At 42.2% G+C, this 15,092-nt stretch overlaps 3 protein-coding genes across 8 annotated transcripts; 1 reads left to right on the top strand and 2 right to left on the bottom strand.

The window, feature by feature from the left end:
* Positions 1–1,839, bottom strand: LOC105203210 (mediator of RNA polymerase II transcription subunit 6). Of its 2 annotated transcripts, none has more exons than XM_011171983.3 (5): positions 1,538–1,839; positions 1,161–1,320; positions 898–1,072; positions 248–494; positions 1–163 (listed from the first exon to the last, which is right to left on the bottom strand). In XM_011171983.3, the coding sequence occupies exons 1-5, from the start codon at positions 1,569–1,571 to the stop codon at positions 84–86; spliced, it is 696 nt and encodes a 231-aa protein (XP_011170285.1). In that variant the 5' UTR covers positions 1,572–1,839; the 3' UTR covers positions 1–83. The 2 variants fall into 2 exon arrangements, with proteins under 2 accessions (XP_011170285.1, XP_039314284.1); XM_039458350.1 differs by having other exon boundaries at positions 1,548–1,839.
* A 1,856-nt stretch (positions 1,840–3,695) lies between these two features.
* LOC105203188 (leucine-rich repeat serine/threonine-protein kinase 1) lies at positions 3,696–13,904 on the top strand. 2 transcript variants are annotated; one of them, XM_039458341.1, is made up of 3 exons: positions 3,696–3,765; positions 3,839–3,924; positions 4,373–13,904. In XM_039458341.1, the coding sequence occupies exon 3, from the start codon at positions 4,378–4,380 to the stop codon at positions 11,842–11,844; it is 7,467 nt and encodes a 2,488-aa protein (XP_039314275.1). In that variant the 5' UTR covers positions 3,696–3,765; positions 3,839–3,924; positions 4,373–4,377; the 3' UTR covers positions 11,845–13,904. The 2 variants fall into 2 exon arrangements, with proteins under 2 accessions (XP_039314275.1, XP_011170260.1); XM_011171958.3 differs by lacking the exon at positions 3,696–3,765 and having other exon boundaries at positions 3,822–3,924.
* On the bottom strand, positions 3,980–15,026 carry LOC105203195 (probable 28S ribosomal protein S23, mitochondrial). Of its 4 annotated transcripts, none has more exons than XR_005576480.1 (5): positions 14,841–15,026; positions 14,435–14,596; positions 14,238–14,343; positions 14,015–14,187; positions 3,980–4,116 (listed from the first exon to the last, which is right to left on the bottom strand). XR_005576480.1 is itself a non-coding variant. In XM_011171974.3 (5 exons), the coding sequence occupies exons 1-4, from the start codon at positions 14,882–14,884 to the stop codon at positions 14,036–14,038; spliced, it is 450 nt and encodes a 149-aa protein (XP_011170276.1). In that variant the 5' UTR covers positions 14,885–15,025; the 3' UTR covers positions 3,980–4,116; positions 14,015–14,035. The 4 variants fall into 4 exon arrangements, 3 of the variants coding, with proteins under 3 accessions (XP_011170276.1, XP_025988808.1, XP_011170268.1); XM_011171974.3 differs by having other exon boundaries at positions 14,015–14,173; positions 14,841–15,025; XM_026133023.2 differs by lacking the exon at positions 3,980–4,116 and having other exon boundaries at positions 13,978–14,187.
* Positions 15,027–15,092: the final 66 nt, after the last annotated feature.

The following is a 15,092-nucleotide window of genomic DNA, read 5'->3' as shown; positions in this document are numbered from 1 at the left end:
TTGTTACCTTCTCTTATCTTCTTTATTATTTTACAAATTATATTAGAAAAATTTGACACAAGGGGTTTTTACATCTATAATTATTAATTAAGTCTAGGTTTTTTTTCTGGTGCTGGTTTTGCATCTTTCTTCTCGGTCTTCACTTCCTGCTTGATCTCTACAGCTGAAAGGACAAAAAAATCAAATAATGCTAAATAGTGTAAAGATAGTGTTAAAATCAGGAATAAAAAATAAAACAAATACGTACAAGCTTCTGTTACTTGATGCACTGGCTTTGGCACCGGTAAGGGAAATTTGCGAGTGAGCTCTGCGAGCAGCATATCTACTCTCTGCCGTTGAAACAAGGAACTAGGCTCTTCACGCACTGGCAATTCTTTCTTTGCAGCCATGGCCTTGCCATTTTTGAAATCCCAGGAATAACCTTTGCTCGGATGGTATCGAGCACACTCTCTCGCCTCATCGAAGGCAGATTGTAAGTGGTGAACAGTGGACAACTATATCAAATATCTCAAATGTAATAATTTTAAATTAAATATGCTAACTATACTAAAGAAGATAGAAGAAAATATTCTGATAGTAATCTAATCCTAATAAAATTTTATCAACCTTTAACTGCAATTATATTTCTACTCTCTCTATCTGCTCTCTCTAATCTTCATCTTTTTTGTTCAACCTAAATTCTTTTCTTGTTCTATGTTTTCAAAAATCTAAAAAATTTAGTTACTTTTCAACATGTTTATTATACCACCAAATAGTTTTAACTCATATGTTAAATCTTTATTTCCAATTAGTAGAAATTGAACTTTGAGCAAAGTAATTCCAGAGTAAAATTTTGTTTATGTCAAAAAAGATTCAAATTGCAGAGGGAAGGTTAAATATACATTTTGTCTTGCTCACCAGTCTCGAACTCACGACGGATCCTAAATCTGGAGCTTGGTACACGACGCCAGCTATAATATAATAATCAGCAACTGGGGAGGCTAAAGTCGGTGAATGCCTGTGTTGTTTCCTAATCACATACAGGATCGGTTCTTGCACGTGCAAAAGAATGTACTCCAAACCAGTCATATTGCTGGAAAATAACCAGTGTAAATGATTATGAATGTGTTTCTAATGACAAATGTTTTTTACGCTTAATTTGGTGATTGTTCGAGACTTACGTTAATTGATCAGGGCTCAAACGCTGCATCTTAACTATCTCATTGTTGCACGTTCTGTCATAGAACGGATTGCTTCTTTCCGAGAAGTAATCCATGATGTTACTTGGATTGAGGACGGGAATCCAGGCACTGTCATGCCAGGACAGACCCAGAGGACTTTCTATGAGAAGAAGACAGCAAGAAATAAGTATCAAGTTATTAAGAACTGACACGTATTGTAGAACTTTTCGGAACTTATTCGTGTTTCCTAGATCACTATTGTGTTCAAAGAAAAACAAGGAATAATTTCGATCGGAATCTATCCAAATAGTTCCGTAATACGTGCTCCATTGAGCATCAATTTCATAAAAAGAAAGGTAGTGAAAGTAGATCTTCACCTTGTTGTACCTGAGCTTTTCCGGACATCATCATGACAACTACTCAGTGAAAACTATGTAGAAATAATCACAATCTGCCTTGCAACGACGTACCACTCATGTCAATCTCATTCCAGTCCCGTTCACTCTGCCTCTTTCTTGAACGTTCTGTTTACATCGATCCTCGCGCACCCCTTGACATTTTATCGGCTCTACAAACCTCGCCATCGATAATACACTTTTCTACTTTATCTACCGCAGGTACCTGTTGTACCGACCGTCGGAAATATCACGTAGTTCAACGTGCATGTCTCACACACACGTGGTGGCGCTGACGGACGAATCGCTTCGGCACTTCGGTGCGCGACGGCAATTCCGTCGCAGTCTCGTTTTCCTCGCCGTTTCGTCTGCGCGGCGATTTCGGAGTACACGTCAGTGACGTCGCGCAAACGCGCGCGACAGGAATGTCTCGCCACGAGTCGGACTCGCGCAGCCCGTGTCGGACGCGATGTGATCGCGACTACCTGATTTCCGAGGGAAACGCGCACGAGGACGAACGCTTCCCCGTCTCGGCCCGCGGCGAGCGACGTTTCGCCGCAGCTGATTCCACCGAGACGCGCTAAATGGCAAAGGTAAGCGACGCAGAAAATCGCACGTCGCTGGAAGGTCGCCCCGACGAATTAATTTTAATCAGTTTCGATCAGTTCGAATTAATCGACGCTCCGCGTCGGCTCTGACGGGCCGGCGTGTTCATCAGCTGATTCGCGAATCTTTCTGCGGCGTCACGGAGCCTCGTCTGTCCTTCTCCTCGAGAGCTGTCTTTTTATATCATTGCACGCGGGAAAACTAAAAGAGGAAAAGTTAAGGGAACATCGCTACGAGTATCTCGTCGCTCCGATTTGCGCGAAAACGCTGAAAATTTATTCGATTTCCTTGCTGCTGGAATTTCACATTTGCCCACTTTAATTGTGACGCTGTCGCTTTTATAACCCTTTCTCTCTCTCCCTCGTCCTTCCTTTCCCATGGATTCACGAACAATTAAATATGGAGGTTAGAAAATTGTCGTGACTGCTCTTTTTTTCCTTTCATCCCTTCCCCCGACTCTGCCGCGTATGTGCGTGCGACACGCATTGCGTGAAAGAACCATGAGCAGTTCTAAATGACAGATTCACTTTTTTTTTTCAAGGATGTATTACATCTATTTTTAAAGTAATGAAAAAAATATTAATTGTACTATTTTGTATTTAAAAGTGTTACTACAAATTTGGCGGCATTTTCTACCTGAAAAAAACTAAAAAATTATTTTAATATAATTGAAACATAGAAATGTGCTCTATTATAATGAAAATACATTATATGAAATAATGATAAAAATCTGAATTTTTGTTTATATATAAGCACTTTAAGTATTTAAGATAACTTATACATATATAATGTAATATTTATTGCAATGTAGTAGTTAATTGTTACGTAAATAAATGAAATTTATTTGGTTATTTGCAAAACAATTAAGCTCAGAATCGCAATAAAATTGTACATAAACTATTTTAAATAATCAGTGTATTTATACAAAAAATTGAAGTTTTTGCCATTATTTTTTTCAGTTTTAATATTTAATAAAAATAATAACAAATAAAGTAAATAAAAGTTTTATTTAACAAAAACAGAATATAATGATCACAACTTTCATATGTATGCAATTTATTTAAAGTATAAATATTAACACATTTGTAAAAATAGGTAACACATCCTTAATTTATAATTTGCGTAAAAACTATTTATTTTATTTATTTTTTTACTTTTTTAAATAAAAAGAGGAACTTTATTTGTTTTTTATTTGTTTGCTAGCTCTGGCAAAAATCGGATTCAATAAATTCTTTCACTCACATTTACTTTCTCTCTAATTGAATCATTTTTTTTATAGAAGAGTTTCATTCCGATTTAATTTTTCAACAATCGTTGTGCGACAACTTGTGCTTCATTATCGAAACAGAGACTTAGCTGACTTTCTATTTTCGAAAATCGCGATTTTTAGTTTTGTTTTACGCATCAAGAACCTATGTTTTTCTATTAACACGCGAGAATTCGCTCTCATTGTAATTTCAATGGATCGAGTAAATGGATGTCTTGCTTATATTACACTTATTACAGCTTGCGCGAAGCCTCACCGAACCCACGTGAATCCGGATTTAAATTCTCGAACCACGCAGCTTAAGATATGTTGCATTGATCCGCAGCGTATTGCCGAGGTAAACTTTGTGTAATATCTAGAGAGAATATTTGTAAGTTAGCAAATTTTTAATTTGCTGATTGATATTCCAGAATGTACTCCGGAGGAGAGAAAATTGAAGCTGAAAGAAATGGCATTAATAAGTAAGAGTCATGTAACGGGGTCGTAAACAGGATTTGTAAGTACATTCAGAATTACATTAATAATCGCCACTAATCCGTAGATCTTAATTGGAGAAATCCGTCTGTTCGTATATTTATGATCGTAAACAACTGTATCTCTTCGTTAATCGTATTCATTAATTTATATAGACTAAATTTTCTTATCCACTTCCATTAACGATAGCATGCTGTATAAAACGGTATGATATCTAATAACAACAAAAAAAGATAATGTCGAATAATTCAATATTGGAAGCTAATGAGAAAAAGAAACAAATTTGAAAGAAAAATTGAAGAGCTTATTTCCAAACCATACTAAATTATTATTTTTTTAAGCATAATTTTATATTTAAAAGAAAAGAAAGATGATTTTTTTGCAAATTTTTTTAAAAGGATTTAAAAGTAAGCTCTTCAATTGCTACACTTTTCGCTATCAGATCGATTTCAAGACAACGTATTTCGCAGGCCTCATGATGGAGGATTATACACCGATTGACGAAGACTTCCCGGGCCGGTTGCTGCATCAGGCCGCACTCTGGGACAATGCCGAGTTATTGGAGGATCTGCTGCGTGGCGAGCACGCGCAGTATATCAACAGCAAGGATTCGTGGGGCAGAACGCCGATGCACGCGGCCGCGATTACGGAGAATTCCCGTTGTCTGGATGTTTTGCTGACTGCTAGGGCCGATCCGAACGTCACTTGCGGCCCCCGCGGTCATCATCGAACACCTTTGCACGTTTGCGCGGAACACGGACACGCCGGCAATGTGGAGAAGCTACTGAACTTCGACGCGGATCTCATGATCCGCGACGACGACGGCCTGAAGCCTCTCGATATCGCCGAGAAGGGCAACCATGATTCCTGCATTCATCTCCTGAAAGCGGCGGCCGAGAAGTACGAACTCGCAAAACAGGCGACCCATGCTTCTTTACGCGCGGCTTGCATTCAGGGTGACACCGTAGCTGCCCGAAATATTATCCAGGGTCTGTCGACTGATCTGGAATGCGTGGTGAACATGGCACCAAACGGCGCCAACACGCTGCTCTTCGTCGCCTGTGAGAGCGGCCACAAGGACATCGTCCGGCTGCTGTTGGATCACGGCGCTGACTGTAGGATCCATCCGGTCACAAAGTACTGTCCGCTTTACATAGCGTGTTATCATGGCAAATTGGAGATCGTCGAGTTGTTGCTCCGGAATTTTCCTAAGCAGGTGCAACAGCTCACGGTGGAGCGATGGTTACCGATTCACGCGGCAACGATAAACGGCCATCACCTGGTGACTGATGCGCTGCTCAAGTTTGAGTACCCGCAGCATATTTACCAACGCTACAGAGATCCATCCGGAGAGTTCGAATACGATCTACCGTTCGACATTAATGCGCAGGACGTCACTGGCCAGCACGCACTTTACATAGCCAGCATGCTGGGCAACATCAAGTGCGTCGAGCTATTACTGGGTTATCGAGTGAAAGCGAGAACGACCAAAGAAGAGGATGGCATGAGCGGCGCGCAGCAACTCCCGGTATCAAAGCGCAAGATCTCCAGCGGTATTCAGAGGTTGATGTCGTCGCTGAATTTCCGCAGCAAGACTCCAACGGATAAAAAAGATGATAAAATGATATATCCAGTGAATCTGGATCTCTATTGCAACAACGGTAGCGAAACAGCGCTGCACGTAGCTGTCAGAGGCAGACATACCGAAGTGGTGAACGCTCTTCTTCAGGCGGGCGCTAATCTCGAGCTGCCTGTCAAAGTTCCGTATGATCAGAATGATCCTGACGGCTGTTACTCGAGCGTATTGACGATCGCGTGTCAGAATCGTGATGTGAAAATTGCGGATCTGCTACTGAAGCACGGTGCCGTCGACAACGAGTGCAAAGCGCTGAAGATCGCTGCACAGAATCGCGACGAGGCGTTGACTGCGAAACTGCTATCGATCAAGGCGCATCCGGATTCTGAATACAAGATCAATAAAAAGGCGATGACCGAATGCACGCAGAGCTCGCACTTCTCCGCTCTGTCGTCATTCGGCCACGTCACCTATTCCGCGTTGTTCCCAAAGACGCCTACCATGATTAATTGGCACAATCAGCAGTGCCACCTCTCACAGATCCGGCTGCAGTGGTTGATCGACGCAGTGTTGCACGTCAACAAGAAGCTGAGTCCGAAGAACAACGATCTGGTGTTGTATGCCATCACGCGGATCGACATCTCCCACAATTCCATTACCTCCGTACCGTCCATCATATTTTATTTACAGAGCCTGCGGTACCTTAACATGGCACAAAATAAGATTGATACTCTCACGGCTGACTCGAAGAATCCGAAAGACAAATTGTGTCCGGTGCTGGAGGAGATGTATCTACAAGACAATCGATTGGAGCAGCTACCGGAATTCATTATGAACTTACCGGCGCTTGAAATCATGGACGTGTCCAATAACAAGCTGCAGTGTTTGCCACAGAATTTGTGGCGCGCACCCAAGCTAAAGGAACTCAACGCTTCGTTCAATCTGCTGCGCGATCTACCCAGTCAGGCATCGCAAAATGTTCTGAGGAAACCGCAACGAGGAGACGAGGTGCAACAAAATGGTATCAATTTTCGTGGATTGGCCGCTGTACCGCGAATAGAATCCATGGAGTTTGACTCATTCACGAAGATCGCAAACGCGCAGGTGATCGAAATGGAACGGCCCCATGTGTGGACCAGTTCGGTTCAAGTGTCGGAAAGGATAAGCGATGATACGGAGAATGGTAATAAGTCGATGCTAGCGTCATTGAATCTGGCGCATAATCTTTTCAACAGCATTCCCGTGGCGTTACCGTGTTTGGCGGTAAGTCTCGTGCGGTTGAACATGGCGTATAACTCGTTGCGTTCGATGAGCCACATTACCTCATATCCGGCGAGTCTGAAACAATTGGACCTATCAAACAATCAGATCTCACGATGGCCTAGTCTGCCGCAAGTCGACAGTTCTGACAGCATGGAACAGGCGAATACGGCCTGCTACTGTCCAGCCGTCAATGTGCAGTCGCCGAGTATCGTACCTGGTAGCCGGCAGACACCCATGTCGATGCGTGATATCGTATTACAATCAGTGTGCGTGCACAGGCGACATTTACGACTAGAGAATCTGCGCACGCTGATCTTGGCGAACAATCTACTGAATCGCATCCAGTTAACGTCGTGCGACGACGGCGAAATGCCGTATATGGAGGAAGAACGTGGAGATTCGGACAGGGATCCGAAGGTTGGACATCCTGGATCAAAACTATATTTGCTCTTTCCTAATGTCAGTATGTTAGACATCAGCAATAATCAGTTACGTGAAATACCGCACAACATCTATGAACTAAGCAATCTTTCGGTGCTAAACATCAGCGGTAACAACGAAATCGTCGAGCTACCGCCACAGATGGGTTTGCTAGGTCGCTTGTGGAACTTGAACACGCAGGGATGCCGATTACAGGAGCCGCTCAAGTCGATGATCGAATCAAAGAAGTACAAGACAATGGATGTGATTGGTTACCTAAAGTCAATTCTAGAGGACGCGAAGGCATACGCGCGCATGAAGCTGATGATCGTTGGTATTCAGGGCATTGGCAAGACGAGTCTGTTGGAGCAGTTACGGCAAGAGGGCGAGGTGCCGAACAAGAAGAAGTCATCTGAGCACTGGGCCAAACGGATGGGTAATAAGAACATTAATGCGAAGACCGCCAAAGGTACGACCATCTCAACCGTGGGCGTGGATATCGGCGATTGGATTTACGAGAAGAAAGTGCGAGGACAATCATCTCACGGATCCGTCTACTTCAGGACCTGGGATTTCGGAGGTCAACGCGAGTATTACGCGACGCATCAATATTTTTTGTCGAAGCGCAGTTTGTATCTAGTCGTGTGGCGGATTACAGATGGTTTTAAAGGCGTCTCCGAGATCTTTCAGTGGCTAGTGAATATTCAAAGTAGAGCGCCTAATTCACCAGTTATCATCGTCGGCACGCATTACGACGTTTCCTATGAGCACAGCGAGGGTCTGCAACAATATATTCGTGACAAATTCATCAACGTAGTCGACGCCGAGAAGTGCGGTTTGCCCAAAGTTATGGAGACAATCGAGGTGAGCTGCAAAACGCGTCACAACATCAAAATGCTGTGCAATCTTATCTATGACGTTGTCTTCAGTTTGAAATCGCCCGGCAGCAAGGAACTGCTATTGGAACAGAAAGTTCCGGCAAGTTACCTGGCGCTGGAAGACGTAGTGATTCAACTGGCGCATGACAGGAAGCTGACCGGCATGGATCCGGTGCTAAAAGCCGACCAATATTACGCAGCGGTCAATAACGAACTTCAAAAGTTACACAGATCTTTCAGAGACCCCGCTGAGTTACACCAGGCGACGTTGTTCCTTCATGAGAACGGTATAATCTTGCATTATGATGATGCAACGTTAAAAGACCTCTATTTCTTAGATCCGCAATGGCTTTGTGATATGTTGGCCCACGTGGTTACCATAAGGGAAATCAATCCGTTCGCTAGATCAGGTATAATGAAACTGGATGATATCCAACACGTATTCAAGTCCTCCACGATATCATCGATCGATACTCAAGGGTATATTGTTAGCTTGCTCAACAAGTTCGAGGTTGCTTTGACTTGGGATTGCCGCACGCTGCTGATACCATCCCTCCTGCCGACTGAAGAAGATATTTTACGCAACAATCAGATCATCAAAGTACCAGTAAAGACGCGCGGCTGGCATGTACGTGCGAAAAAGATCACGTCGCCCACATTTGCGTGCTTAGGTGCGTCAAGCAGTGACAACAAAAATAACGCTGAATGCGTGCTCACATCGAGATCACAGCCCGACTGCTCCGTCACCAGATTATTGCTCATGTCGTATTTCCCCAGTGGCTTTTGGTCTCGATTGATCACTCGGATCCTTGCAGACGATACCATCGTCGATATCGTTATGTCGTTTCTGGCACCATTCAAGGATTTTGTCGATGACAATATTTTTGCTAGTTTGTTGGATCTACAGGCTGAGTGGGTGCTCTGGCAAACGGGGATCGAGCTACGATACTCGGGCATTACGTTGTTACGTTTAAAGGAAGTCTGCTATAATCTAAAGAATTCACCGTATGATTACAGGCAGTTTAAGTTTAAATTGAAACAGGACGGTATTTGGTGTACAGTGGACTTGAAAAATTCTGCCATTTTAGAGATCTGGTTTCCAGTAGATACCCTAGTGATCAAGCAGCCCATTATGTCTGATTCCGTGGATGAAGAACCAATGGGTTACCAGGCGATCGTAGTGGAGCCACGACCGGAGAGTATGCCGCAATTGATGGCGTTGATCGTCGATCACATAGATATCTTGCTGGAAGATTGGTATCCGACTCTAGGCACACGTTTCGTTCACACGTCAGAAGGTAAATTGCTAGTCACAAGGTTGATACCATGTCCGCGCTGTTTACTCGGCAACACCGAGAACGGTGACAGCGAGTCGAGCGACAACGATGGCCGGCTGATCGAGGATATCCAAAAATACTGCGCTGTGAATCGCACAGAGAGGCAGAGTCAAGACAGTTACAAGTCCGATGGTGACAGCGGCGTCGGCTACGACAGTCTGACGTCCAGCAGGATGCCATCACTCGAGGGACATCCGGATATGTCAAAGCAACAGAGCTCCTCGCATCTTGAGAATACTCTTGCGTATTCCTGGATGGTGGAGGAGTGTATACTGGCGGCGTATAGTAACAAACCCATCAGCTGCCCGAAACATTCAGAGATTCCATTGTCGCACGTTGCACCAGATATCATCTTCATGGATCTAGGTGCTAAACATCTGATCAAGTCGGAGGACTTAAAACGGGGCAAATTGCTAGGTCGCGGCGCTTTTGGCTTTGTTTTTCGTGGTAGTTGCCGACTTCCCGGCACGCATGTCCGCGCCGATGTGGCCATCAAGATGCTACAACCAGTTTCGCCAGGTCCAAACTCCACGCAGTCAGCGATTCTTGCATACAAGGCATCGCAGAGCAAGTGGGATCGTGATCCGTTGCAATATGCCTGCAAGGCATATTGTATGGCGCGTCAAGAGCTCAATATCTTGCTAACCCTCAGACACGCTAATATTGTGCCACTGATCGGTATAGTCGTCAGTCCTTTGGCTCTTGTACTAGACTTGGCGCCTCAGGGTGCGCTGGATGCCGTCTTGAAGAACTATCGTCGTTCGGGCGCTAAGCTGGATCCCTATACGCTTCAAGCAATAATTCTTCAAGTTGCCAAGGCGGTAGAATATCTACATCAACAGCATGTCATCTATCGCGATCTCAAATCGGAAAACGTGCTTGTATGGCAGATGCCGTTGCCGTTTCAAGAAATTCCGGAGCCGGTGCACGTCAAGGTTGCCGATTATGGTATCTCGAGACTAACATTGCCTACGGGGGCAAAAGGTTTTGGTGGTACAGAGGGCTTCATGGCGCCTGAGATTATCAGGTATAACGGCGAAGAGGAATACACGGAAAAGGTAGATTCGTTCTCGTTCGGTATGTTCATCTACGAGCTAGTCACACTACGTCAGCCGTTCGAAGGCCACGAAGCGGTGAAGGAATGCATTCTGGAAGGTGGTAGACCGCCGCTCATGTATCGTGAGACCTTCCATCCGTGCTATGCGCTTGATTTGATGGTAATATGCTGGGCACAGAACCCGAAGGATCGACCGACCGCCAGTCAAATCGTCTCTATTGCCTCTGCACCTGAATTTACACATCTGATAGACGTCACTCTGTTAACGGAACGTACGCAGGTGACGGCAGTTACTATGACCAATCACTGCGGTGATAGCAGGTCGAACGATGCAACGGAGAGTCTGAACGGCGATGAAATCTGGTTCGGACACAATAACGGTGAAGTCGATATGCTATTAGGCACTCAGAAAGGCTGGTTGCGCCACGTGCGTATTGAGACGCCGGTGATACCGTACGCCATGTGCGGCGTAGACGGCTATATCTGGATTGGCGACAACGCTGGCCAAGTGCACGTTTATCTGTGCGGCAACTTCGGTTGCGTGGCTAGTTATAGTTTAGAAGCGGATCACTGCAGAGAGTCTAAAGTCGTTGGACTGATTCATCTAGAGCAGCTAAAGCAATTCGCTGTGGCCTTGCACAGCGGCCGGATCTTTCTGTTGTCCAATTCGTTTACACAGATGAAAAAAACGGAAGTCACCGGTGCCAGCAATAGCACGGAATCGACACGCTCCAATGCTGACGTGAAAACCTATTCACTTGCCGCGGTCTGCCGGAAGAGACGCGTACTGGATCTCTGGGCCGGTCAGAGCTATGGCCGAATATCCGTTTACACCCTGAAAGATGGTAACCTGATTGATACGGTGCAGCTATCTCACTGCGCTGCCAACGACACCGCGATGAAAAATCTCTTTGCCACGTATTTAATGGGTGCGGCAACCGAAAGCTTCATTTTCTCGTATACGTATCCGGGTTGCGTTGTGTACCAGTGGGATGTGGACAGCCGACAAATCGTCAATAAGCTTGACATGTCTAAGCTGGTACCATGCTCTGAGAGCCTCAAGTCGATCGCCATCGAGGAAAACTTGTCGACGGAAAAGTGTCAAGTGACCGCGCTTGAGGCCAGTGGCGGTCAGCTATATATAGGTACTACCTGGGGCTGCATTGTCGTTGCTGAGTGCGGTACTCTGCGTCCTGTCACTGTATTTCGACCATTCGAAGGCAAGGTTTGCCAGATCGTGTCCCTCAAATCCACCGATAAGAGAAAGGCAGTATTGGCAACCGTTGGCCAGGGTTATCGCAGCTTGATCACGCGGTATACTGACTTCCCGCTGAAGAGTCTGGAGAACGAAGAACTCAGGCATGGTATGTACACTTTACTGTGGCGATCGGAGAACTGGTCGGCAGCTTGATTCCTTCGGAGAGTGTAAGATCATTTAGCGTGCATTTGACGATTTTTTAAAACTTACACGCAATCCGTCTGACTTTATCTTATACAAAGATACACAAATGAATTACATTTAATACTAAATGCGCAGTGAGAAGGTGAACCTAGTTTGGTCGTCTCAATAAATGCCGGTAGAAACAAACTTTCGTTGTAACGAAATTTGGTGCCAATATTATACAAACTGTTATAATTCGGTATGATGAAATTTCATAGAGCGATGAAGTTCGTTGTGACGGAATCGCAAGATTCTCTTCTTCGGCAGCATAATACCGGAAGTGCTTAAATGGTGCAAAGTTCAATTGAGTGAGGTTTGGGCTCAGTGAATTTTATACGTCCAATATTATAGTACCTAGCATGTAAAGGATGTATTGATCGCACTAGTAAGCGTGCTTGATGCTCGGAAAAAAACGTTTTTGCAAATAATGAAGAGAATGACACTGTAAATCTCAACAGTGACTGAGGTTTTCCCGTAAGCACGCTTACTAGCGGACATTACATCACACAGGCTGTAAGCTGATATTCTTTCGTTCGTCCAAATCACAGCATTACCAAGTATAAGAGAAACATTCTTATTTTATATAAAACTAAATCTTAAGCAAATAGTCTAACGGTATTTTAACGTACGTTTTCGCTTGCGTAAGTAATAATCAGACTCAACGAAAGAGAGTCACGCTATACATATAAGTATTTATATAACTAATGGAAGAAAAGTAATATTTATGCAATCTGTTTCGTCACTGCAAGACACAGGATAAAGGAAAAAAAAAACATTTTTTGGATATCCTCAATCGATATTAACTGAGCTGTTTTATAGATATCAAAGAGCTATTTTTAGCACTATCAATTACCTTTTATAATATCGTTAATGTTAAGATTTCGATAAGTTTTATCGTTAACTACATTAATGTCGTGATCCTGAGTCGATATAGAAACACAATTTTTAGATCACATTCGAGTATCTTTCTCTGCGATTCAGTTACATTACGTCCAAATATCTTTCGAAATATCTTTCGAGCCGTACTGCAAGATTTACAAATGTTAAGTCTAATTAAAACCGAAGGTTGTGGGACATGATATTAGCGTTAATTTATCATACTATAATAATACTAGGAAATACAAGACCATACATACACGTTAGAAGCATCTTGCTCAATAAAATCATTGAATTTTGATCCCCTATGATTTAATTACACGGGAACAATCAGTGTATCCATTTAATCCATGTGATATGAAATACTCAGTGAAAAAGAGGATATAAAATATAGTCACAAAAGTGTTATGATTTTTAATTACAACACTTTAATTGTGCTTATCGACAAAAAGTTCTCCAGGAATTTGCTAGAAATTTTAGTTTGCTTGATAGATATCCGTTCCTTCTCAATATATCGTTCTTCGATTTTTTTTATTAATTCATAGCAATAAAATGAAAGTGAAAAATAACAATGTAATACAACTTGCACATTTAATTTGCCTGTGACGCATTTAAATGACAAGCGATATTTAAAGGATTAAATGAACATTATCTTTAGAAAAAGCAATGTGGTCGAGAGTATTTTCAATAACATATGATGCGTACTAGCTTTTGGCTGTTATTCTCGAACCTGTGTGTTCGATGCACTGATATAATATCTTTATTTATATATATATGGCGCATTTTATATTTATTTAATTATTCGTACCTGCAGCGCGCGTGAAGCGAACCACAATGATATACGCAGCTTATGTATTCTTCTTTTTTTAATATGACTATTGTAAAGAACTAGAAATTATGTATCGCCGTATGCAATTATTAAGTATGCTTTGAAATATGGCAATTAATATTGTGTAACAAAGCATAACTAATTATTGAAAATTCTACACGATTGATCTCCGTACGTTAAGTGCATCAACGTTTTTCATGTTTATCCATCGTGAGGATTATACTATGGTTATTATCTTGTACTCATTGACGTAAGTTATAACTTTGCAGGAATTCATTGTTATTTAATGTATTGATTGTCACGAAATATAAACACTGTTGTTGAAGAAGATTCGTTAATTATGTTCTATCAAAATACCACGATAATATATGATTGCAATTAACATAGAGATATCAGGAGATTTTTAATAAGATTTTTATTTACAATAAAACTTACGGCAAGAATATATTTTCCTAATCACTTAGAGATGATTCGAGAGATGAGATCACTTGTAGATGATTCATTCTCTTTCCTGGACTCTGTTCTTGCTTCTATTTCAGAAACGTATTGTTTTGTTGCCTGCTCATATGCACTATCATCTGATAAACCTTTCTCCTATTAAAATAATTCTTAATATTAATATAAAACTAATGTAATCTCGATAAATTAAATAACATACCTGTTTTATTGTTTTGTACATAGATAAAAAGTTTTGTGTTGCAGATTTTACATTTTCGTTTGCCAAATTGGTAGCTGGTATGAAGCTCTGATTTTTATGGAACCTTCTGTAATGTAAAACGTTGATTAATTTTTATGTAATACAAATATATATATATATTTTTTTTTTATTATTGAATACATATTAAGACATCTTACGCTCGAACAAGGTCCTCTTCATAAAAAATGGATCTGACAGGTTTCTTTGGTAGCCGTCTGTCATACCTGGGCTCGTACTTTGGGGGAAAAGCCTCGTATAACGCTACCCACAACGGCGTGTCTTCCTCTTTTATAGCTTTGCCTTTTAATAACGAGGTAATTCTGAAACGCATTTCATTATACAGAACCGCGTAACCATTGTAAAATGTTCAAACTAGCAATCTTTGATAAATGCAAGATAATTGTATGTAAACTTCAAAAGAGGATGTTATGATTTATAAGTAATTTAAAATAATCTCTAATTAATTTAAAATAAATTAATGAAACGTCAACAGCGATTTCCTCTGCAATTTTTCGCAACGATCTAATTTCTAGAACAAATGTTGACAAGAGAACGCAAACTCACCTGGTATATATCGTGCCGATTTTCTCCAATCTGCTCTGTGCCATCGTGTACTTTTTTTCACGAAAAAATTTCAAAACAAGACTCGAACTGCATAAACCGGGTACTCACAGAATCCAATCTAACCTCTTAAGCACACATTGCAAAACACATTTGTCGCCATTTTTAAAATGTCGCAGTCTGAGAAACTTCAGTTCGACTCTAGGAATTAGCACGTGGATCCAGTGGGGTCTTTTTAGCGCGATTGTTTGGCTC

The sequence above is a fragment of the Solenopsis invicta genome, chromosome 16 (assembly GCF_016802725.1).
Source record: "Solenopsis invicta isolate M01_SB chromosome 16, UNIL_Sinv_3.0, whole genome shotgun sequence".
NCBI classification, from domain to species: Eukaryota; Metazoa; Arthropoda; class Insecta; order Hymenoptera; family Formicidae; genus Solenopsis; species Solenopsis invicta.
Note: the sequence above shows the minus strand (reverse complement) of the source record. Positions and strands in the feature narration are given on the sequence as shown.

Bases quoted from the DNA above. Each gene is read 5' to 3' on its own strand.
- LOC105203210 (XM_011171983.3), bottom strand. From the start codon at position 1,571: ATGATGATGTCCGGAAAAGCTCAGGTACAACAAG. The intron at 495-897 runs GTGAGCAAGACA...TATTTGATATAG, and splicing joins CCGTCGTGAGTTCGAGACTG to TTGTCCACTGTTCACCACTT. The intron at 164-247 runs GTACGTATTTGT...TTGTCCTTTCAG, and splicing joins GCATCAAGTAACAGAAGCTT to CTGTAGAGATCAAGCAGGAA.
- LOC105203188 (XM_039458341.1), top strand. From the start codon at position 4,378: ATGATGGAGGATTATACACCGATTGACGAAGACTTCCCGGGCCGGTTG.
- LOC105203195 (XM_011171974.3), bottom strand. From the start codon at position 14,884: ATGGCACAGAGCAGATTGGAGAAAATCGGCACGATATATACCAG. The intron at 14,597-14,840 runs GTGAGTTTGCGT...AATGCGTTTCAG, and splicing joins ATCGGCACGATATATACCAG to AATTACCTCGTTATTAAAAG. The intron at 14,344-14,434 runs GTAAGATGTCTT...TTTACATTACAG, and splicing joins GAAGAGGACCTTGTTCGAGC to AAGGTTCCATAAAAATCAGA.